The sequence below is a fragment of the Ictalurus furcatus genome, chromosome 8 (assembly GCF_023375685.1).
Source record: "Ictalurus furcatus strain D&B chromosome 8, Billie_1.0, whole genome shotgun sequence".
Classification (NCBI taxonomy): domain Eukaryota; kingdom Metazoa; phylum Chordata; class Actinopteri; order Siluriformes; family Ictaluridae; genus Ictalurus; species Ictalurus furcatus.
In genome coordinates, this window is record NC_071262.1 from 13,431,210 (window position 1) to 13,458,033 (window position 26,824).

At 37.2% G+C, this 26,824-nt stretch overlaps 1 protein-coding gene across 1 annotated transcript in view; it reads left to right on the forward strand.

Moving 5' to 3' along the window:
- Positions 1-2,762: 2,762 nt before the first annotated feature.
- The window catches only part of tsc22d3 (TSC22 domain family, member 3), a 34,066-nt gene continuing 10,004 nt past the window's right edge, over positions 2,763-26,824 (forward strand). Inside the window, exon 1 of the mRNA XM_053630915.1 lies at positions 2,763-3,483. Within this exon, the coding sequence (XP_053486890.1) occupies positions 3,170-3,483 (314 nt within the window). The 5' untranslated portion in view covers positions 2,763-3,169. The remainder of the gene's footprint in view (positions 3,484-26,824) is intronic.

Below are 26,824 nucleotides of genomic sequence, written 5' to 3' on the forward strand. Positions count from 1 at the left end.
GAAAACAATACAAAACTTATTTATGTGTCCACTCATCATCGCTTTTCTTCACGTTTATTTCTCAAGTCACTGAGGTGTAGCGTGTATCTTGTGGAGACTCTAACACACCTACATTAAATGTAGTGATGCCACTGAGAATGAGTCAGATCATTACTGATATGTACATGGTCACAGAGAGGCTTTATTTTGATCTGCTGTATTACAAAATCTGTCATATGTTTACTGCAAAATGCTGAATGCTGTTTTTTTTTTTTTTTTTTGCATTTTACATAACATTCTGAACATCATTGAGCTGTTGACCTAAATTGTGAAAGACACTATTTCGAAAATAGACCAAAGTACTCTTCTGATCGAGGCTGTTTGTGTAGATTCTGAAGACTTGGGAATCAAATGAAAACCAGAGGTAATAAATAAATGAGTATATAAATAAATAGTGTTATGTCCACTCTGGTTACAGATCACTCATATATATATATATATATATATATATATATATATATATATATATATATATATATATATAATTTCTATATTATGATCAATTTCCCTATAGTTTTAGGTTTTTTTTGTTGTTGTTGTTTTAAATTACTATTTTAAAAATATATATAATTTATTTTAGTTTTTTACATTATTAAAGGTAATTTCTAGTTAGTTTGCTGCCTGTGATATAAAGACACATAAACACAGAAAAAAATGTTACTAAACTGTACCATTCCTTGTCACTGGGGTGTACTGTATCTTTTGTACCTGTAATGATTATATTTTACCTGAAAAAGGATATAAATTGTACCTTTAAAACTCTAAAAATGAATTAAAAGTACAAAGAGTGGGTCCTGGTCCCATTATGTATCATAAATCATTTTAAGCGTAATATACATTCACATTGCCATATAACAGATAAGGAAAGCTACCATTTAATACCAGTTTTTTTTTTCTTAGCGTGAACATATTTTAGACGAATCTGCTATGAAGGCCGAAGTTGCGACTGGACATCATGAGAATTTAGCCAAAGAAGGCAAGAAGGAATGGATGAAGAAAGGAATGAAGTTCAACATGACATTGAAATCCGCAAATGCAAAACAGATGCAGTGTCTGTGAAACAGACAGGTTGCTGTTGGAACGTCCAATTTATGTGCCTCATGATTACTAGTTGAAATGACTGTATAAAGTGTAGAAAGGGAGGTGGCTTTAATAGATGGATAAATAATCCTAGAGGTCGAGGACTGTGAATTATATATATGAACAGGACAGGAACTAGAAACAGATTCACATACAGTAGATTATGGAACGTTCATGGGGAACTCGACTGTATGTACGGTTTTCAAGATATAGTATTTACATCAATAATATAGTGCATAAAAAATAACCTTATTCAGCTTGCACATAATGCACACGTTTAATTAAATCCCATCAACGCAGATCCTTCAACTTGAATCTGTAGAGGTTTGTGTCTTGTAGGTTAAAACACAATAGCAAAAATTGTTTCTAAGTGAATAAATAAGATTACTGGTGAAAAGTTGAACCTCAGGTCTCCATTGCATCACATTTATCACTTTATATAACAATACATGTTTTGTTGTCTGTTTTTACTCGCAGTATCAGAGTACAGGGATTGTGCAAACAGAGTTCCTGGTATTTTTGTTCACCAGATAGAAAAATGCTGTGCTGTTGTCTCGACATTGCATGCAAAGGTAGGACATTTCTCTAGATCGTGTCTGAAAAAACACCCATGGCTTTGCTTTGCTAATCAGAAGATTATGTTTAGCTCTGTGCTCTCAAATTGAAGGTAAAAACAAACAGTGGTGTGCTCCATAATGCGAACATGATTCACTTATTCTTCTATACCAATAAGATTGAATTCAAGTAAATCTGCTCAGTGGCGAAGATATGCAGTGGCAATGTTTACTGACCTTTGCATGCAATGCCACGGTGGAACTTCAGGATTTTTCCATTAACTAAAAGTAAAAAAAAAACCAAAAACAAGAAGAATCCTGCTTGTGCAACCAATATGATCAACACACATCTCCCTCACATAAACATATCAGTTGTTTGACAGCATCATATTTATATTTATCTATTTATTTATTTATTCATTCATATCTGAGAATTAATGAGCAGTAGTAACAATAAAAACCATAGCTGTCAGGGACAACAAATGGACTTTAAGCAGATATTCTTGGAGTCCCTCCATAGACTTTGCCCTGAAGTCACACACACACACACACACACACACACAAAAGCGATGGATTTTGAGCTGTCAAATGCTAGTACTCTAAGAATTGTACAATAATCATCCATCATGCAGCATTGCTTAAATTTGCTGCAGGTCCACAGGAATGGAAAAACAGGCGAGAGCCTTTCATACCGGTCTACAAATAACCCCCTGAGACACAAATACATGCACCCACTGTATGCATTTGTGTTTAAAATTAGTGCAATAAAATAAAGCTAAGCAGCACCAGTCCCAGTGTGAATACATGTACATGGCTATTTGTGCACGTGTTTATGTCTCTCTCATATCTCTTTCTATATTTTCCACCACAGCATGTGCAAACTGTTTTTCTTCTCTATATCTGATTAAGGTCCTCCCTTAATTTCTGATGTGAGTGTGTGTGAACAGAAGCGGGAGGGCCCTGCGTGCACTGAGCAGAATCTCTTACCAATCACAGGAGTTTCCCCACCCTCTCTCTCTCTCTCTCTCTCTCTCTCTCTCTCTCTCGCAATCCTGCTTGTGTGCTGCTGTACTCACGCACATGGGCAGGGAAAAAAGTACAGGGCGAGAGGAGGAGGGGACAGAAAAGCTTAGACAGCTTCTGGTTTTGCTTTCAAACACTCGCTGCATGCCATATCACCTCCCTGTGCACACAAAACCGGCGTGGCACACACACACTCTCAAACACTCATACACATTCAGGGAGGAATCACATCTACACATATACACATAAACACAAACACCGAGATTTTGTCCAGCCACCCACTTGGATGACTGCAACTCCAACGGAGAGCACCTGCAGGGAAATGAGGTAGTAAGGAATTCTACACACTGACAGCCAAAACATACATACGCCTGCTTCGCTGGAATTTCAGAGCTGCCAGCACTACTGATTGGACGTGTGTGTGTTTCTATATGCGCGTGTGAGAGGAACTCTATCTTCCCTGAATTGGCCTGATGTCAAACGAAGACTGTCGTTCCCCCATTGGCCTGGACTGCTGCAGCTGCTGCTTGGATCTGGCCAATGGAATTGAGCCAGAACCAGGACGGTCTGGACTCCCCAGCTTGGGAAGCCCGACCTCCATCAATAACTTCAGACAGCTCCGAGACCAGCTGGTCTTCCAGAACCTGAACACAGATAAGTTGAACACCATCATGAGACAGGACTCGCTGGAGTCGGTGGTGCGTGACCCCTGCTACCTGCTCAACGAGGGCATCTGCAACAGCAACATCGACCAGACCATGCTGTCAATTCTGCTCTTCTTCCACAGGTACACACAAACACACACATAAACACCCACGTTCCAAACATGGCCAAGGGCAGGAAATCATTTACACTAACCACAATGCTTTGACTGGCAGATTATAAAGATGCTCATAAAGGTGCCATGAAAATTATATTAATTACAAAGTATTTCTTTATTGCTGTTTAGTGCATGTTGAGTCCTGACCCCTTAAAAAAATAACTTTCCCACAGATAATTAAGAATTAATTAAACAGATAGAATCATGCCAAAGAATTCAAACTAAATCTGTAATCTTATTTCTGAGATCTAAGCACAAGATAACTCAGTAATTAAACCTACTAAAGAACTCAAATCAGTTTTTTGGTTTCATGACCTTGAACTTACTTGAGAATATAAACTTGTGTATATTTAATAATTTGTAGCAAAGTTAAATCCTTTACAGATTATGAATAGACATGATATAGTCATGGCTCAGAAGATGTTCAGAAGATGTTCAGAAGATGTAGACTGATAGTGTTGTCAAGACAGAATAAATTTGTAAACTCATTATCATCATTATTCTATAGACTTACCTGTTTAATTACTATTTCTTTCCTCACAGTTAACATAAAAAACAGAATATTATTCAGCATAAGACTGTTTTGTAGTGGAATGCTTTTTCATAATGTTACACATATTGTTACACAACTTTTATAAAGGTAGGTGAACAGGCAAACTACTTAACAAGTGGTACAAAAATAAGAAAACAAAAACACACACACACACACACACACACACACACGGTGTACCCAGCAATAATAATAATCATTATCATCTTATGTATTTAAAAATATTTTATAAAATTCAGAAGAAAATTTAGCTTTGTGAAATGTATCAATACTCAAATACAATGTGTGTATACAACAATATAAATAATATAAGGAACAACAACAACAACAACAACTACTACAACAACAACAACAACAATAATAATAAATATAGCTGCAAGCAGTGACGACGGGCCCAAGTAGCAATGACGGGCCCAAGCACTATGGTGCCATCGCCACCCATTGGGTGTATGAAAAGAATGCATAGTGAAGCGAGTGCTGGAGAGTAAAACTATGAGCAGTATTTAAAAGTTCACCACATGGAGTTCCGTATATATATGTACAAGTATGAATGATTTATGCCCCAAGGTTTTGTACCATGTAAAAGGGGGCCACACCCATGTGCTACTCTTTACGGGGCCCTAATGGCCAACGACTAAGGGCCCCAAAAGCCCCTGAAACCTTGAAAAAATATCCTTAGAAAAACAATAGGGTCCTGCACACTTTCAGTGCTTGGGCCCAAATAATAATAATAATAATAATAATAATAATAATAGCTACAATAATAATAATATACTCTAAGTATAAAATAATTGGGCCTAGGATTGAGCCTGGGTTCTGGACATCCTTCCTCTTTATCTAGCACTGAGTGTCTTTTGTATAAATTATGTTTCCTGGTGCTTCTTCAGTCTTATCACTGGGTTATTCATTGTAAGGCATATTATTCACTAACTACAGTGAAAACATAATATAATATAATTAGAAGGGTATATACTGTATGAGAAGTAATTACCAGTGAGGATTGGCACTTATGTAATCATTGGGTGCCTTTTTTCCCCAGAATCACGCTTTCAAATACAGAATGTGAACTCCTAATTAAATCTGTTACAGTTTGAAATGTTTAGTCTGCTGCTATATGAACAGCAAGGACTAATGGGTGTGTGAAACTTGTTTTGACACTTGTTGAATAACCAATAGCAGTGTCTGTCAGGTTAATAATGTTACATGACATTAGCTGCTGTCATTGCACAGTACCTTTTGAGCTTCATATGTCTGTGCTTTTATGTCAGTCTGACAAATACAGGTGAATACATAGGTGAAACTTTGAAAACACACCCTGCAGAGCTCCCTTGAGTGACATTTGGCAGTCATTACATAGCAAAGTAGTGTGTTGTTTATCTCATTTTGTGTCGATTTTTCAGCAACTTTTGTGTCTTTTCTCTTTTTCCACTAAGTGCTAATTGACATGACAGTGTACATTTATTCATCGCCAAACTTGAATGCCAGCCAAATAAGCAGCCTGATAACAAGCCACATGTAAGATTGCAGAGATGCAGGGATATCTCAATCATTTTGATTAGCTGTTTAGGAATTTAAAGTAGTGTCTGAATTATAGCAATATATTAATAGCTTGTAAAATGATTAATGATTACTTCACTGAGCTAGCTTATTTACTCAGTTAATACCACAAGACCTTTAAGCCATTAGCAATCATAAATTTCATGACTGACTAATAAGAATCAGGGATGGGTCAAATATGGTTCAGAACTTTCCTAGGTCATTGATCCCACTTTTATAGTGTTTGTATTGCCAAAAACAATTTGCAATAACAATGATAGTGATTTATGTAAGGAATAAAACATGACGGAGCGTCCAACAATGTTATCTTGTACCACCCCAATGTTGATTATTTTCTAATAACAAGCATGCGCTGTCATGTATTATTCCTCTTATACCACAGCAGTTTGACAGTGCTAACATTTAAAAAATTATTTTTTTATTAAAGACAGACACATATATTTTATCCATTAGTAGTTATGTTTATTGTTGTGGAACATCTGTGAAAAAAAGAGTTTTTATTATCATTTACGGTATAAAAGTTATAAACAGTTATTCCTGCAACAGCATCTCTTTTTCTCTCTCCCTTAAAAGTGATAGAAAAAAAGCAGCTTGTCAAGTTACTGAGAAATTCTGGAGATTAAAATAAATAAATAAATAAATTGGTTTCCTCACAGAAAACTCCATCATAGCAAAAAAATTACCAGTTGTTTTAAAGAAAGAACGAACAAAAGAAAGATGGATAGATAGACAGACAGATAGATAGATAGATAGATAGATAGGTAGATACATAGATATACTTTATTGATCCTTGAAGGGAAGTGTAGAATCTGGAGTGTCCACCATGCAAATCCCTGAGTAAATTGTTGCTATAGAACCAGGTGCATTAATAAACCTGGTAGCTGGCACTACTCTCAGAGCAGTTATTGAAAATGAATGAACACTTGACCAATCAGAATCGAGCCCTCATCAGTGCTGTGGTATAAATCAGTTTAACTTGTGCACTTTCCTAATGAAACTCATAATGTATAATGACATTAGTGAAATCTTTTAGTAGCTCATGATCATCAGTGATATAAAAAAAGTGCAATTTCATTGTTGGTCTTATTGTCTGTTAAATGATGCCACTTCCATTCTAACACACAGTACATTAAGACTAGGCCTTGGGCCTTGAATCTTTACTTAATAAAGAAGCTTTCATTTACTTTATCATGAATTCCTCCCCTTCATATGTAGCACTGAAAGACTACAGTCAGTTGCAAGTTGCATAGAGTTTGACTCATGAGCTACAGTATATATGAGAAATGTGGAGGGTATATAAGACTAGGTACCCATTGCTTTCACATCATATACCTATCATTTATCATGCATCAGTGGTCATCCCTAATAATAGAATCAATGAGCCAGTGTTAATAAATACCCCAATGCGTTTAGCCATTATGTGAAAGGCAATTGTGTTCTGTGCTCCTGCCACAGCCATGCACATTTTAAACACAGATATGTTCTCCTTTATAAGCAATGATGTTTTCCCCTCCTCCTCATCCTTATATAATGTGTCATATTTTAAAGCAGAAACATCTCATATAATAGGTCCATATAATTGGTTCCATTTTTCCCAAGATGTAAACCCTTGATATTTTGTGAAAAGGAGCCCAGTGCTATTGATACGGTTGAGATAAAGGGGGTGTGTCTGTCTGAAGCTAAGATTTTGGCAGGACTGTTTTCTGGTGGATTGTACACGGAAGAACTCGGTGAACTATTTGCTAAAAACCAAACAACCCTGATGAGTTTACTTAAAGTGCTGAAATCCATGTCAAGGATTTCACCAGAGATGTTCGACTAGGGTGTGCACAGCATTATTATTGCACTATTATTTTCCATACAGCCTTTAAGTTGCTTCATTCTAGCAATCGCTTTGAGGCTTATGTCTGGGTGGAGGTATATAAAACCTATGTCACTCAAATTCAAGATGGATTTTACTGTAAATGTTAATGCGGGATTAAGGTTAATACAAGCAGGAAAACTGATGCATGCTTACAGGTTACGGCTGTTCATCTGTTGTACTAGGTCTGAGCCTTGGTTAACATATAAGCATCAATCCTAACTCCAAAATCTCATAGACAGACAAGCACAGGCATTTTAGAGCCTAATAACTACTGCTTATACCACAGTGCTCATGAATTGACAGAAGGTGTTGACTAATTTTCTGAAATATATTCAAATAAGAAATAGATTTTAAAAAAAAAAACATGTGTTGCTATGTAACAAAGAAAAGTGTATAATTATTGATATGGTGAAGCTTTCTGTAACATGATGTTTATTTAACATTTATGGAAGGAGTCTTCAGTGTCAGTGCTTTGTAACAGTCAGTAGGTTTCCGTAATGGGATTTTTTTTTTGCTTTCCAGCTTCTCAGTAATGTGTCATACTCTATTTTTAGAGTTAATAGTTTGGTGAAGAAACGACTATATCTATTATAATGTAAGCGAGAACAGGAACAGGAACTCGTCTCATGTACGTTGCACAACATTAAATGTAACTACAAATGATTAAAACTATGATGTCCATTAATACATTAATAAAAATGTATTATAAAAAATTATACAAACAGTATTATAAGTATTATAAAAATACTTATCAAATGGCAAGGAAACAGCAGATATCATTCTGCCAACTTTTGTAAAGTTGCTAAATTACTGAAAAAGATGGCCTGAACAGAACAGAACAGAACAGAGCCACCCCTGAGCAAAACATTATGTTCTCAGGCTTGTGTCTGAAGAGTGAATTTCTGGACTTCCATATGTTCACAGAGACATTCTTTCCCAGTAGTTAACGCACAAACATTTCTATGTCATGCAGCATCAGCTAAGAAAGCACACGGTGACTCATATGCAAGGATAAAATAAGCCTGTCTATAACACAAGTAAAATGTAAACAGCACACATGCAGTTGTGTCTACAACACAGGTGAAACAAAAACAACCCTGGCACAGTGGCCTGCTTGGGGACGTAAACTATGTCTCCTGAGTGTGAGGGAGGGGACTGTGTAGGGTCATAAACAACAGCCCAGACATGTGAAACAACAACAGGAACAACCAGGACAAGGGGGCAATAAACTAACGTCTGCACCATGTGGTGGCTCACTGTTTTCTTCTCATAACTTAAGAACTAAGAGGTGGAGCATGGAGTTGTGTAACTCCCTTCAGTTTGTTTTTTTCCCTGATTTATCTAGCCAAAACATATTGAAGTTGTGGTTACATCAAAATGCTGGTGCTGCAATACCCTATTTAAAAGACAGAAATTACTGAAGGATGAAACACATTTTCATAGATTCTTTTTAAGTCTGCGGGATATTTCTTGAAAGGAATATGGGCCAGACTACTTACGTAAATACTTCTGGGGTCATGCAAGGCGGTTGAGGGTTTTGGCTGAAGATCTTTCCTTTGAAAGTTGTTTTGAGAATGCAAGCCTGATCCTACAAGATAGGATAAGGCAGGGGAAATCTGGGCTTTGAGGACCCCAAGCATTGAGAATAAAGTACTTCCTACCTCTCCAATGCATCTTAACCTACTTGTATGCTACAGCCACCTCTTGGAAGGAGATCAAGTGAATAAATTTCACAAGTCACAGTGGCTGCTCCCAGCTGTGTCAATAAACGTCTGTGCAAGATCCACACAAAAAAATAAGATGTGCAAGGAAAACGCACAGTGTGAACGGAGGTGCTGATTCAGGGAAGCCTCTTCTATGGGGAAATACACAAAGCTGAGAAAGCTTCTCATAACTTCCTGTATGATCTCATCCAATATGATACAGTGAAAGAATTTTTGAAAAACAAGCGATTTCAAGGAAGAGTTCATAAATTATGATTGCCAAATATGCCCCATTAAACCCATTAAAGTACAAGATCCTACTGAAATAGAAAAGACAGAAATTGTGTGATAGGAGCATGCTGGCTTAGTGGTTAGCATGTTTGCCTCACATCTCTGGGTTTAGGGGTTTTATTCCTGCCTCCGCCCTGTGTGCATGGAGTTTGCATGTTCTCCCCGTGGGTTTCCTCCAGGTACTCCGATCTCCTCCCTCAGTCCAAAGACACGTGTTGTAGACTGATTAGCATCTCTAAATTGTCCGTAGTATGTGAATATGTGTGATTGTGCCCTCTACAGGTTGGCACCCTGTTCAGGGTGTCTCTGCCTTGTGCCCCGAGTCCATTGGGATAGGCTCTAGGCTTCCCGCGACTCTGTGTAGGATAAGTGGTACAGAAAATGAATAATTAGATAAATTTGGTGGTTTTAAAGTTAAAATAATCTTGCTTGTATATTGTGTCTAACAGTGCCATGTTTATGAGTGTAGGCGATTTGAATGGATGAATTCAGATTTTGATATTTGAAATATGAAATATGGACATATACTAGCAAGTTACTAAGTCTTACAGTTACTAAGGCTATCTAGCACACCTTTTCATTCACTCATCTTCAGTAACTGCTTTATCCTGGATTCGAAATCTATCCACGGAACACTGGATGTGAGGTAGGAATACACCCAGATTTTTTTTTTGGAAGGTGGGAACCAGAAACCATAGAACCTGGTCTTGGGGAGAACATGCATAGAAACACCACACAGAGAGTAACCCGAGCTCAGGATCGAATTGGAAACCATGGAGCTGTAAGGTGGCAACAATACCTGCTGTGTCACCATGGTGCCTCTAGCAGCAATTAACACAAAACTGTCAGGAATATCAGCGTTTCCCCCAAATGTGTTGATAAATGACTACGATAAGATAAAATTAGACTAATCACTTGGCATCAACTAAAAACCATATTTACAAACCTCTACATCAATGTCACAACACTGAATTTGGTGATTTTACAAAATTTCTAATACTGAACTGGTAACTATCACAAGAATGGGCCATTTATGTGGAATCATCTTATAAACGCAGCTAGTCAGTCCATTTGATCACATAATCGCTTTCAAAATCGGGATTATGACATGACTCAAACATTGAATGTAGTGGGCGTCAGTAAATTGTCAGTGAACTCGCATAAACTTGAACAGAGGTGTATGATATGTTTTAATTGACTGGTTGAATTGAAGCAATGATATTGACTCATTAAGGGGCATGGGGCCAACTACTTGTTATATGGGCAGGGGCAGGGATCTGGATACTAAAAGCCACCAATTAACAGGCACACCCCGTCCTGGTATTTGCAATACCACCCAAAACATCTGACTCAATAGAATCAAGCAGATTATGTCAAGCTCAAGCTATTCAATATCAATGTAATAGACGCTGTACCTATCAATGACAATTCAGATATCTTAAGATATCTTAAAACATTTAGCTTCTGGGCCTATGTGGTTAACAAATAATAGATTAATTAAAATGGCAGAAAGAAAAAGGTTGACTTTTCTATATAAAGAATAGTAAACCGGTTTACGTGTTGAGAACAAAACAAACCCATAAGGCTCATCCATGTGTGCTTAATCAGATTAGTTGGGAGGTGAGAGCAATGCTAGCTAATACAAATAGCCTAGCACTGGTAACTTGTGAAACACACACACAGGTCATGACTTTTTTGGCTCGAGAAAACACAACCTACTCCTTTTTGGATGGGTTCAATAATGTTTATCACAGAGCTAGTTGAAGCCTGATTATACTCAGTGAATTGCCTTGAGACACGGTTACCTTTGAACACAAACATGTAGAAATCTGTAGAGCGCCATTGTAATTAAATAATACTCCATCTCCAGTTTAATTTATTTTGCAAGTGAAAAAGAGATGAGAAATCTATTCTTGTATGTAACTGTACAGTGTCCTGCACTAATATTGTTGTGTTTGCAATTCTTTGATATCCACGAGAGCAGAGTATTTTTGTGAATATTTTTAACAAATTATTAAAAGGTTAAACATTGAAGACAATTTTTCACAGCCTTGTTTGCTTATATATACCAAGGGTGCCATTATTACTGGAGAGCACTGTAAGTATGTATGTATGTATGTATGTATGTATGTAGTCTTGTGATACTGTTGGGCAAACTTCAGTATCCAGTATGTGCATGCCATGAAGTTGTAAAGGCAGAAAATCAACAACTTCAGAGTGCTTTTCTCAAGTATTTGAGGAGGACCAATGTGAGTTAAGCCTTATCCAAAACATTTTCTTCATGTCCTCAAAGACTGCTGGCAGGAGCCGCTGTGGACTGAAATAACTCACCTTTGCTTTCAGATCTGGCCCAATGCCCTAAAAAGGCCAAAATAACTCAGCAAAAATCTGCAGTGCTTCTTTCCTCACTTCTCCCTTCTCCCCAATCCAAATCAATATTGAATGAACCTTCTGACAGAATTTGAGCGCAATAGAAAATACTCTTTTTCAAAAGTTTATTATTTGTAATGGTACATCTCTCTCTCTCTCTCTCTCTCTTTGGGGTAGTAATAATGGCATTTTTTTTATTTTTATACTGTAACTTAGATAAATGTCTTATATTATGTTATGTTATACCGGATTACCCAAGTTTTGTTCATTTCAGGGGAAAGTTTTAGGGAAGGTTTGGTATTTTCAAAAACTCAGATACCCTCTTAGGATTTGTTGATATTATCAACCTTTCTGTAGCAAGTTTGACCAGTTCTTAGCCAGCATGAATCTCTCAGAAACTTTCCATGGTGTTATAGCATCGACAACCCGTAGCACTGCACAACCTGACTGTTAACAATATTAGGGCTTGCCCAGTAGGATTATTCACGATTTTGTTGTTTACATTAAAATATTTATTTTAATTATTATTATTTATTAATTATTTAAAGAGAGGACAGAGGGAGTTGCTTTTGCAGGGTTTAGTGTAGAAAGCTGCACAATATTGAAAATCCCAGCATCCCTAATACCACCCCCACCCTATGCCAATGGGCCTCTGTCCACAAGTTTCCATCCACACCCCATCTACGCACTGCAACATTACATATTAGATTTATCTTGTCCTAGATGTTTTTACTTTTAGACACATTGAGTTTTTGTACATATACCTTATGTGTGTTTATTAAATGTTCAGTTAGTTAGTGAGTCATTTTAAAGGTGATGCTTCATTATGTTCCACACTAATATATAACAAGTTTAATCAGGTTGAATCTTGTCTAATCATTTTGGATTTTTTTTTTTAAACATTCTTTCTCTGATTTTACATTTTACAACTATTTGATGTGGGAATATCTTAAAGCCTATCCCTGTCACTGTCATCACTGTGGGAATATTTTAGATTATATTTAGTATTTTTATTTTTGACCTCATGTCCACTGAAACCTGATATTACTGCAATCCTTATTATTATTCCACTTTCCAGTGTGGAAATTAAGACAGTGTCAGCCAGTGGCACAACAAAATCTGTAAAATAATTGGTGCAAATTTTCAAATTGCAACCACATTTGTTTGTCCTTAAGGAATACCATGTCAAAAGAAAGGTTCATGATATGAAAATGCAAAAGGTCTGAGAAGAGCCTTTTCGACAAACATGCAGATATATATATATGCAGATATATATATATGATAAACAAGCTGGTTTTACTTTGATTTGGAGGCTGCTGCTGATTTTTCGTTCACAATCTGCCGATGAAGGGGTGCCATCTCTGCGTTGCCACTCTTCCTCTGATATTTGCCTAGCTCATTTGTGGCCACCATGTCATCGGGAGTGGCTGTCAGCCGAGTGGGTTACATAAGAGATAGTGAATGACAGTGAGTGGCGAGTGGTGAGCCATGGTAAGGTGCTGCTCTGCATTAGTCCCATCTACTCACATTCAGGCAATGACATCTATTACGATAATGAGAGATCCTGTCAGCAGTAGCCATCCCGCTTCATGGCCAAGCATAGTCCAACTCATGAGTCCGCCATGACCTAGACACTGGCACTAATGTGATCTGAGTGACATTGTTAACATGGCTAATGCAAATTACCCAATAATAAAATGTTCATTATTAAAAAAAAATCTGTTGAAATCCTGTTGTACCTTTACACTGCACAGAGGCAAGCCATGTTTACACTGTTCCAAGATTAACCCTGACAAGCCCTGGCTTAGCCTGAAAGAAACGCCGTGTCCTGTCTCCATATACAGTGGGAGAAATGAATCATCCAGATATCACAGCTTATCCTTTGTTCGAGATTTCCAAATAATGCTTCTCCACAGACTTGTTGTTTGGCAGCTAGAACACTGTACCCCTACACACGCATGTTACATAGCACACTGAAGCTTGCCAGTAAAACAGGATTTTGCTATGTACCTTTACACTGATGTCCAGGTCACTGTGTATGCACCGACTGCAGTTGTATGAGCCTGGCAAGTGAGTCTTTCTTCCTCCAAGACAGCCTTTCCTTGGTAAACAACTCTAAATGGTCTGTTTTGGTTTCGTGGCCCCTGATGGGTAATTACAGGAGCTTTTTTGTTTTATAAAGTGGCACTCTCACGCAATGGTTTGGGACCATATGACAAGCTGTAAAAAAACACTGTGATTTTGTAGTGTGCATATTTTAGTCCAACTATCAGGTGGTAAATGGGCATTTCCACACTATGGCAAACAACAATTTTTTACAAGTTTCTCTAATAAAGGGAATGCACTTGAATACCTGAAATTTGAGTTGAATTACAATCATACGTATTTGTATATGTACAAATCAGTATCTACAAAAAAAAAATTGCTACGGACCATGCCATACTCAAAATGTGTATTTTAATTACAGAGTTGAGAAACCACAAACTCGCACAATGTTTTTTTTTTCAGAGTACAGAAATCACCTCTGTTGTAGCAGAGCATTTTCACCAAAACATAAGTAGAAGTAGGTTTTCCATTGAGCCATATAAGGTGATAGTTCTACTGCTGCAACACAGGCCTTACTTAATCAGTTTCTTGCTCAGTGTTGGTCTTGCAACCCTTCATTACATTAGTGTGATGAAAACAGCGAGAAGGGAAAATACTAGTAGTTATTTATTTATTTTTTTGCTTGCACTTGCTCAGGGAAGCATATATGACAAAAGTCCAATCTAGGGGTTTGTGTGTGTGTGTGTGTGTGTGTGTGTGTGTGGAGGGGGTGAGTGGGGGATATATGGTATATGATATTTAAAATGTTCATTTAGGTCCCTGAAATAAGATCAATATTACAATAAAAATCCATGGCAAAACTACCTAGAAAGCTAGCTTTGTATATTCACACCCCTTTATATATGTTTAAAACTACAACGAACTATATATTATATACTACTGAATCTTACTCACGGTCACTATGATGGCATCATTTGATCTCTGAACACAAACAGTATATATTGTTAGTGGTAGGCTGCTGAATAAGGCTATAATTGGACAATAGTTTCTTGTATAATTCATGTTTTTAACCAAAATTGTTGCTCATGTGTAACACAGAGGTGTATGACTTGTGTTTTAAAGTATTTATTAAGTATTAAAATGTGATTAAAAGGAGGAATTGAAGTACCAGTTAAAGATCCAGTGATTCAAAATGAACTGATTTGGTTTTGCCCTTTACGATAATCCATGCAATGTTTGGGCATGTAAGAATCTGTCCTTTCCTTTGCACTCATTTCTCTCATTGTGTTTACCACAGCTGTGGGAGAATAACGGGGAAGGCAGTTTTAGTTAAGCAACCTTTATGTGACTTTACAGGAAACTATCAGCTTGTCCTGGAAACACCCTGTTTCATGTCTGTGCCAATGTCCTTCTGTTTTGTTACATTAAAAAAATAATTAGAGTTAGTCCGAACAAGACCTTTCAACCTTTAGTCCCTTTCTTGTAAGTTCGGATTTGTCTAATTGTTTTGTAAATACTGGATTGAACAAGTTAACATTCAGACTCCCCAGATAAGGTCTTCCTGAGCAGGCTGTTGTATTTAAAGTGCCCTCTGACAAACTCAAGGGGTCATATGAACATCCTTCGTCCTTACCCAGGCTAAAATATGCCAAAATTCCAAGCAAGAATCTGTCTGAGCCTCACCTTCTTTGATTTGTTTACTAAAACTGCTGTAGCAGATCTGTACTAGCCCTAAGCCTTCTGCATTCACTGGCACCTTTGCTGTCATAGAAGGACACTAAGTGCCATTTACCCAGTTTGTGGCAGCATTCTTTCCATTGAGATGTCATAGAGCAAATCATGAGCGAGGTATAAGTGTGCTTGCTAACATTGCAGCGAGGCAAATGAGTCAGCAGAGCAAAGCAGTCTGGAAAACAGAGAAGAGAAAAAGAACACAGCTTATGAGTCCTGCCAAATAAACCCACACAGACTGCCAAGAAAGCCAAGAGAATGGGGCCTGGAACGTGAAACATTTTGCTGTCTGTTGAATGGAGTCCACAGAGCAGGGTGCTTTCAAGATCGACTATAGATAAAAGTCTCGTTTGTTGAGTGACTTCATTCACTTGCAGTGTCCTAATCCTGGGAGGGTACACTTAATTGTCATTTAGTAGTATTTTTACACAACCTACCCCTACCAATCCCCCCCAACACACAAAATGAATTTTACTAGTAATATGTGCACAATGTGCCATTCAAACGTTACTTCAAACACTATTTTGCATGAATGTTCTGACAAATTCATGCAAAATATAACCAAACCACTAACAATGAATTTATTGAATCTCACATTTCAAATAATTTAGGTTGTTTAGCATCTGCTTCTCCTCTCTACTAATTCGGCATTCTCAGAGCCTGCTAGTGATTGGCTCATTAAACGTCATCCCATAAGTGTGCCATTCATTCAACAAAGAATTTTGTCCTTTAAGCAAATAACAAACAGCACCTTCATTTCGGAATCACTCCAATTTCCAGACGGTTCTCCTATTCTTCTTCTTAGTAGTTTGTCCGTATTTAGGCCTCCCCCCCCCCTTTGTTGATTCTACAAAAATGAAAATGATTAAAGAAACAAACAAATCTCCCAGTAATGTATTGGCTTTTCTTCACACATGAGCCCTCTTGACAATATCCCAAAAGTTGCACTAGGTCTCAATCTGGTTGAATGCCATGATAATCCTCCCAGGATTTCAACTCTAAGTTAAATCTTAACTCAATCTAAGTTAATCTGCATCAGTCTAGGTCAATTGAGGCCATGTCAAAAATACCATTTAATTTAACATTGCACTAAAACAATTCACCATTATTTAAGCTCAATACAATGCACTGCTGAATTTACACAAAAGATATGATATATAGCATTCTTTATCTTAAAGCAAAATGTGTTTTGTTACTGTTACCACCCTAAAGATAATTATTTCCCAATAACAGTCCTGAAGTTTTATTCCTCTTATCCCACAGCAATTTGTCCATGATTACACACCATCCTTTTTAGTCCATGTATAATTACATTTAATCTTATGTAGCGGCCACATTATAAGTTAGTTCTTGTTAGCACTTATAGCGCATTATAACAGTACTGAGAATTGCTTCTGTTTCTTCTTTCTCAAAGTTAATGAGACAAAAATGCAACTTGCTACAGAGAAACTGTGGAAACGTATAACTTTCCCGTGGTAGGAAAAAAAAAAAGAAATAGCTTTATCTCTGATTACTACAAAGCATGGACACTTGATAAACTTAAAAAATAAACATCTCCTTGATGTTTAGACTTTTTTCTATGTTAAATAACAGCATTTTTAAAATAAAAACTTATATGCCAGTCACGTCTCTGTGAAATAGCTGTTACTATAGAAATTATAACTTATAAGAAGTGCAATATTGTAAACCTGTGATTTAATTTACAGCTGTCACGACTGTCACACCTACTGTTACATAAAATTAATCCACATGTTCTGACCAAACAGGTTCAAGAATTCAACAGTGCTGTTTTATAAATTCGATATAGTGCTTAGTTGATGTGGCACTGAATAAAATCTATAGACTTCTCACACAGCTTACGTGTGCTTCAGTTGAAATCCTTTCTGTGCTTAAAAACTATTGTTTGGAAGCTTATGTTTATTGTCCTCCTCTCTAGAGACTTTCAATCCCCAGAATTCATTTACGTCAAGTCTGGAAGTGGCAATGAATTTCATATCTAAGCCATTATAGACCCAAAGCTTATTAACACCTGAGTGTGGATACATTTCTTTAGAGATTCCTTCATTGCTCCATCTCGCCCAGTATGACACTCATGTGGGGCAAAGACATTTGTGAAGAACAGATTAAAGACTTAAAGTCCGGTCTATCAGCTGATCCAGTAATAAGAAGCTCATGATTTTCCATATGTCAGCATGTTCATTCATGTGACCAGTGATGACTTTAATAGGGGATCAGCATAGATTTCATATGTACATGAACATAATAACAACAACAGTGGTTGTGTTTCAGGTCTTGAAACAAATATTGTAGCAGAGCGAATACATATTAGGAAAAAAATCATTCAGCAGCTCTAGTTTTCGAAACATTAACCAGCTTGTGTTCTGTAGCAGATCAATGGTGTGGCTTATTAAATCACATGCATTTATGCATCAATAGTTAAATAACAACATGATTTGTTTAAAAAAAAAACAAAAAACGGCCACAATTTGTGTAGCAGTTAATGAGAAACAAAACATAACTACTTCAAATTGTCTTTATAGCCATTAAATAATAAAGAATAGCTAAACAAAGTTAAACCATTGTTGCCATTTAGTCATGTTAGTGGCTCCTGATATACTGTAATTTAATGCAAGCGCTTTAGTGTCCAGAATCTGTAAAATATGTGCATGAAGAGATTCTGGACAAAATAGCTGAATTGAAATCAAAATTGACATTTATATATTTACATTTATTCATTTAGCAGACGCTTTTACCCAAAGTGACTTACAAATGAGGAAATACAAGCAAAGCGATATATCAAGCAGAGAACAATACAAGAAGTGCTACCATACAAGATTTTTCATTTAGTGGTAGAGGAGCAAAAGTGCACAAAGTAGATTATAAGAATAAGAGCCAGTGTAAGTGCAGATGTTTATATATATATATATATATATATTTTTTTTTTGAGTGGAGGCAAGTTAGGGGTTAGTTAAGTGTTCACGTTAAGAGGTAGGTCTTTATCCATTGTTTGAAGATGACGGATTCTGAGGTCCGGATTGAGGTTGGAAGTTCATTCCACCACTGAGTGGTGGTTTGAACATCCAGGAATAAGATTCAGAAAAAGTGTCTTATTGCTAAAAAAAAATAAATATTTACAATATACAAAATAATTGGCCAGCCCCGTATAATGCAAGATCAATGCATGTAAGTAAGTAAGTACAATGCATTTGTATAGTGCTATTCTAGACACTTGTCATATAGTGCTTCACAGTATATAAAAACAATAAAGCGGTATGAACATAAACAAGACAAGGAATAACAACACATTACAATGTAACACAGGCATTAAGTAAAACACAGCATAACCATTCAAAACATATAAAACAACAACATAGCACATCACCCAATATAAGCTAGGTGAAAGCAGGCTTGTGAAAGAGTTTCTTAAAACCTAACTCAGAGTGTGCCGATCTTATGCTCAAAGTCTTGAAAACAATTACATACTTTTTATTAATAAAATACATCCAATGCACATTTGCTTCTTGTTTCAATTAATGTATTCTACCTAAAGAACTGGGAGTACTGCCAAGTGCGCTATCAGAGGAAGCACAGCAGAACAACAGCTGTGAGCACCCTCGCTCCCCGCCTCTTTCTCTTCCTCATTTTTTTTTTAATTTCCCTCTTTCGGTGTTCTCTCACACATGCACCAAAATACACACACACACACACACACACACCAAAACACACACACACACACACCAACACACATACCCATCAACTGTGTCAGACAGTGACACAGCACACCCTTCTCACGAACACTGACAAAAACACTAGTGTCTGGAGCTGGAATAATGTAAGTTAATAACAGTGTGTGTTAGTGCTACACCCACTTTCAGTTGAAGACCTAACACCTTCTTAAGAAAATACATCACATTAATCCCTTTTGTCACCAAAATAAATAAGAAATATTTTTGAAGAGGAAATATTATAGCTATCAAAACAATCCACCGCACCCTAAACACTGTGTTCAGACGAATCTGTGTGGTGTGTGCTTTGGATGCACTTCACTCATGTACTGTAGGAAACGAGTCAAGAGAGAATGCTCAGCAGTCTTAAAGCGCTGTGCCTTAACTGCCACATTTCCAATCCCACGTCTGAGGGGATCTGTCTAATAATAGGGCTTTTCTGTGGCCACTTTCCTCACTGTCCTCATGTGAGGGTCATGCAGAGGCTCGTCCTATGCTCTGTTTACTTCCCATGTTGCCAGGAAACTCTTAGTTACCAAGCTTGCATATGGTCCGAAGTGCAGCGCTGATCAAGTCCACTTAATCTCTAAGTATATACTAAAGCTGACTGTTGGCAGACTTTTTTTTTGTTACAGCATAAATTATAATATTAATGGTTGCTGTACAATCCGGTATATTATACAGTATGTGTATTGCAAAATTAGTTTTAGGGATAAAACATGTGTATGTGATTGGAATCAAATCATATTGTGGTGCATAAATAAGTAAAAAGAATCAGCAAGGAAAATAGGCTCCATGCAACGCTACGAAGCACCTGCCTTTAAAAATAAATCGACTAATGTATTAAGCAATTATCACCACACTATTGATACGTGCTGACAAGAATTTAATTTAGATCCAATGGTACACAAACATACGCCATGTGTGTATGATGACTGACAGATAGATCAGGTGAGTGGGTTGTAAACAGTCAACACCTTCTGTCAGTAGAGCATGCAAACGCCAAAAGCATGGAGACAGTGCAAATAACGCTTTGCTGCAAGCAAACACACAGTTCAAGGCACAGCTCTAGGGGGCATTCTGGATGTCAACGCAAGGTACCTAACACCTCTGCTCATGCCAGGAATAGCAGAGAACCAGACAAGCAGTCGAACACTCAGACACGTGAAAGGTGCGCTAATTACCTGGCAGGGCACACTCCTGTGCTTCAGGCTAGAGGAGCTTTACATGTTGACAGAGTGTCATGATCAACACACACACAAAAAAAAAGAGCAACATGTGCAGAAGGATGACTGAACCCATTTAGTGGTTTAGGAACATAATTCAGCTGGTGCACTGGGTGGGTTAGCGGAACACATATTTGAACACACCTGTTAGGGGTTGTTTTCATCACTATCCTCCCGAAAGGTAACTTCACCTCACAATTTGTATGGCTGGAAACAGGAGTTCAGGAATGGAATGAGAGACAATTGTCCATTGTGCTGCTCTAAGATAGGTGATAGGTGTTTCTTGTGAAACAGAAATGAGATTGAGTTGTTTGTGTAGATAAATAAAAGAAGGCATGGCACTACATTGTAAAGTTGGAATTTGACACTGTTTTTGGTTCATTAAGAGCCCCTCATTAAGCTTACATACAGTACGTTTAAATGAGAAATAAATACATGGATAGTCCTATTATTTCGTGTGATTGATATATATATACAGACTTCAGCACACTGAGTGACAGAACATGTCAGTTTACTTCCCCTAGCCATTTTATCTCATAATGTTAAAAGGCATTATACCACAGCACTATTGACCTCTATTCTGTTTGGTCAAAAAACATATGTATTTGTTAATATGGTGAAGTATTGAAAGTCGTGTATTTAGCATCAGTGCTTTGTAACAGTCAGAACTTCTCAGAAAGTCTTTGCAGTTTCTTGGTAACACGACAAGCTGCATTTTTATGCCTTATAAACTTCAAGAGAGAGTAAAATGGCTGGTAAGGGAATGACTGTTTATAATGTAAGTGAAGCCGGTATTTACGAAATGACTGATACAATGTAAGCAATAATAGGAGCTAACTCATTTTGTGGACATTCCAAAACAAAATGTATTGTTAATGTTGGGAAATTACTGTGCTATAAGGAGGAATGCAACACTTTGGGAAGTAATGTTATAGGTAGACAATCAACTTCCTGGTAACCACTCACTGCTTCTCATGGTGCCCTATCACACCAGACCAGTTTTGATTACTTTGCTGTAACATCACACATAAGCATATTATATGGTGTGTAACAGCACACCAGAAGTACCTGCTACTATCGAAGAACACAAACAAGTTTTGCATTTATTTTAAAACTCTGTTAGGATGTTCATTTTAGTACATGTAACTGTGGTTTGGCAATTATTTTAAAACTATTTTAAAAGGTCTATGTACTGCTGTATTTCCCCAACAAACAAACAAACAAACAAACAAAAAGCTATATAGTACATATAATGGTAAACATCATAGGGCAGTGTGGATTCTTACCTCGCTGACCCCTTTGTACATTACATGTTCTTTAAGTACTGGAAGCTTGCCAGCATATCACCGTCTTTGTGTGAACAAAGTTTTGCCGGCAAGTTCTAGATTGTTCTAGAGATAAACTGACAGATAGTTGGCTCTGAGTTCTCTGCCTACGTGTGCAAATCCTTCACATCAGCTACCTCCATCTCTGTTATGCTCTATTCATCTGCGCACATTGCTCTGGGTGGATGAGAGTGAGATGAGAGTGTTTACATCACAGCGTTGTCAAACCTGTATTTAGAGGTTTGACAATTTTCAATTAAACTCTCTCTTCTGACATAAATTACAAATACAAATAGTGTCTATGCACACTTGCACACACTCATGCATGTGCATGCTAACATACCTATGCACACTGCTCACTAAAGCAAGCCTGCACTAGCGAGAAGCAGCTTTCATTTGGCTCTAGTCTGGTGTTTTCTTGGAATTTCTTTCGACCTTGGATCTGGATTTAAGGGAAGAGTATGTAAGAAAAGGCAGTGAGGAGCCTGTACATGTAGCCATGAACATTCTTACTCGCTGGTCTCAAAGATTATTGGATTTCTGTGATCTGTTCTGTGTGTGCATGTACTGTATTGTCTGAGCGAACAATGAATCATCAACCATCTTTAGTCCTGTGCTGTGTAAAGAATAGTTAGAAAACGATAGTAGAAGAAATTGTTGTGGTTTATAACGCAACAGACACAAAAGGCACTAACATTCTAAACACAAAGACAACACATACATCCTCCTCATTCTAAACAATTCAATCCACCGTGTGGAGAGATTAAGCGCAACGGAAGTAATAAAAGCTCTGATGTGAATAATTAGAGGAGTTATCATGAGTTATTATTAGGAGTAGTCCCCTAAACAATCCCACCTCATCATCTTTGGGCTTTCCTTCTTCTCCCCTACTTTTCGATAAGGTTAATTATAGTTTGTGCACAAGAGGGAATGAATTCATTAAATCGTCGTTGTTTAGAGACACCACAGGAAGAAATGTTGAATTTCAATACGATTGCACTCATTTTCAGGCCTCATTGCCTGCAACAAGCAAAGCAACTTTCTGTTAGCTCTGTACCTGAGCAAATAAATGAGACACAGCGGGTGGGCGCTTGGCTCTGCTTGCAGAAGAGGCGCTCTCTAATGAGTTGATTCAGGCACAGACTCTATGCTGCACTGTTGATGCCATCCAATCCACATGAGAGTGAATTCTTGGAAGAGTCACATCCTCTACTCTTGGCACTGTTTCTTTTCTGCTAGTGCCAAAACAACACTGCTGCTTTTCAAAGCAGGAAAGGCAGTGGCTTTGTGATCACCCAAACAATAACCTCAAGACATGAACCGTGTCTCCTTTAGTCTGGTTCTGATGTCATTCAGTTCAGGGTGAAAACGGGGAAAAGTATCTGAATCTGGAGTGGCTCAATTTGTAGATTTAACCCTCCTGTTCTTTAAAAAAAGAGAGAGAAAAGATATCTTAGCAGGTGAAGATATGTTGAATAAAGGAAATAGCTATCTAATATTTCTCAGTGTGAGATTAGTATATGAAATATATGACCATTAAGCCCATTTCTAGACATATTTACTAAGTTTAAGTTTAAGTCTGTCTTGGTCTAAATTTAAGATTGTATTGGTAGACAATTTAGCTTCTTACTATGAATAAATGTTTGATATTGGCAACTTTATGCTATTTTTCAGAGTTATTTAATAGTAGAATAAGACAGTTTCAAACTTGAAATAAGTAAAAACATCACAAATATTAGTTGAACTGGCCTATATTCAATATATTTTTACTTATTGTATTGTATTATTGAATTTTTTCTCTAGCAATAGGTGCCATATTGAGCAAGAGCATCTATAGATGCTTATAAGTGTTTATAAGCATACATTTTGGTGTCTTTATTTCATCTGGTTACACTCAGGGCACAATAAGTTCTGTAACATATCTTTGTTTTAATATAGTGTTGAACTTTTTGTGTTTCCTGACCTTACAATAATCTACCATTCGTTCTCACCACAAATAGAACTTTACGATACTAAATTGAAGTTTAAAGAAGGCTTTACACTATGATTTTTAGCTCAATTTTACCAACATACACAAAAATCGCACACATCACATCATAAATTTATACGTTTGTTCATGAGTTATGATCAGTGGTCATAAAAAACATAATGTGACATTAAGTGCCATTGTAACAAAAGGCAGTCGACAACAAAGTTTAAAGATAGTCAGAAATATATTTGACTAAAAACTCAGAATGTGACCACTGCAATAATGGCTGTCTTAAAGAAACCAATATAATTATGCCATAAGCAAAGCTAATGGGACAGCATTACTGGGGAAATGTAAATGAAAATATTGGCTTGCTCACATGAATCAATACACTAACATTACCAGCAGGTATCATGCGTGCTAATGGACAGAAAAATATCCTTATTAATTTAATGTCACTTTGAAATATAAGCTTCTTATACCATTTTGACTTGAACAGACTCCTCCAAATTACTCACCTTCACATTTTAAAATGTGTTTACCTTCTGGAATTCTATATTGGATGTTTCCATAACATTGCTGAGGGCTTGTTTTCATTTATGCAAGCCCATTTTCTGCATGAGCATGGACCATGCTGCTTGATTACGTGTGTAGAATGTAGTTCTAGCGTTAGAGCTTATTAATCATATTGCTTGACATGGAGAATGCATATTATCTCAGTCTGTTGTGGAATTTGACCCAAATTGTAATGGGTTCATTTAGTACAGTATTTAGTACTAATAATAATGTTAAAAGACTACTGAAATCACACCGTGTAAACCTGGCTTTAGTAAAAAGTTCAAATGGGACATTTCAGTTGACTAGCAGCTGATGGATATAAATATGCTCTTGCATGGTTTAATGTATGCTCTGTCCATGCATGTTTTATGATTGTGCTGAAGAGTAAAAGCCCACTGCAGAAGCAACCACTGGGTTTACAGCTTCCTCAGGCGTTGCAGATGAGGCTGGTTATATAAACCTGCCGTGACAGTGGAGCCCACTTTCTTGAGAAGCAGAAAAGCCCACAGGAGGCCGTTGTGTAACAAGAAACATGGATTAGTGCAGGCGCTAAGCGGTCATGCGTGGGAAAGCCACTCTGACATTTCTGCGCCTCCGCAGAAAGCCATGCATTATTAATTGTGCCCATTTGCAACAAAACAGCCACTGCTGCACAGCTGCACTCACATCTGGAACATTCTGTCTTCATACCTGAACAGGCAGAGCTAGTTTATTTACCATGGATATGGAAGAGGAATCCAGCAGTCGCCTTAGGGGCACAAAACACCTTACTGTGAGCTGAGCTGCTGATGGTGGGATCGATGATAAAGCCTGACATTAGTGCCTGGACATAAGCACACCAGTTCAAGAATTCAAGACTTTTTTTGATCACATTACTGTAAAAAAAAAAAAAAAAAAGGCTGTTCACTGCTTATTGGAACACAGTCACACTGGGCTGTGAAGCATAACTCGCTCTGGGACACTGGGCAGATTGTGATCATGTAGATAGAGGCTAATCAGATTGGAAAAGATCAGTGTGGAGCTTCTTCATGCGCTTTTGTTCTGGAGAAATCCTTTTACTAAAGATGTGACAATGACGCAAAACTAGTGTGCGTTCTGTATTTTATCACCTGGCATTTGCATGCATGAGACAGTGTTAAAAAAACAAGAACAAAACAAAACACAGAATAGAGTGTACATTCTGGAGAATATTCTCTAACATGGTCTCATTCACCTTGCATGAAAAAAAAATACAAATATTCCATGTGGAATTAAAGCCATTAAATCATATAAATCAAATTACATTGCTTATAATTTTTGCATGATTTTTTAAAGCGTTATGCACAAAGAGAACTGTAAAAAAAAAAAAATGCCAAAGGACCGTTTAAAAAACATACCAATCAGTCTATACAGGAGTTTTTTTGTGATTGTTGCAGCCAAAAAAGCTTGATTTTGCTGTGTTTTTTCAAAATTTCAAAAAACAGTTGGAGGAGATTTTTGTGCTATTTGCAAAAAAAACTAGAATTGGTGAAATTGCAGTTGCATGAAATTGTTTTGCATAGTCTTTTGCAATGATGTTTGTTGGTAAATGAGATCTTCTAGCTATACTCATGTTCAACGCAAGTGAATTGAAGAGTGCTTTAGCTGAATGAGCCTTGTGATGACGTCACATGCTGCATCTTGGCCCAAATCTGTGGAAAATTTATGGTAATTTCGGAAAAATTGCATGCTCCTCCGAATATTGCAGAGTTTGCTTGATTTTGCGATCGCAAAATCACAAAATCCTGGAGGTGCTGGACAATGTACCATAATTTCATAGCATGTAACTACACTGTCTCATGGATTTAGACACATGCATGTTTTGGTTTTGGACTTACCAGAAGAGACATGTTCTTTCAAAAACAAAACAACAACAACAACAAAAAAAACAACAACACACAATCATTTACAGTTTATGGATGGCACAATTAAGCCATCAAAACACTTAAATGTATGGTCAGGCACTCAACATACTGTAAACTTGCTTCACAGGTATACTTTCTAGGTATAATAAAAAAGATCCTTTCTTAATTGTGGCTTAGGCTTTTAAATATGACAGAACATGAGCTTTGCAGCTTTGGTAAATCCTGCTGTCATGTGACATGATAGTAAATATGTTCCCACGTGAAACCCAAAGGAATTTGAAGCATTTGCACTATATACACACCCTAGTGACCTCACGTGTACTGCCTGCCTGTCAAAATGCTTTAGATGACTCTTCTTAGAACTTGTCTCCATCTGCAGTGTTTGGTGTGTCTACAATAAGGTAAGGCCACACATCAGCTGGAAATGGGATTCCCCAGCTAGTGAAGTCTGGAGATTTGGTTTATGTTGCTCATATCTCCATAGATTTACGACAGAGCACTGTCCCAATT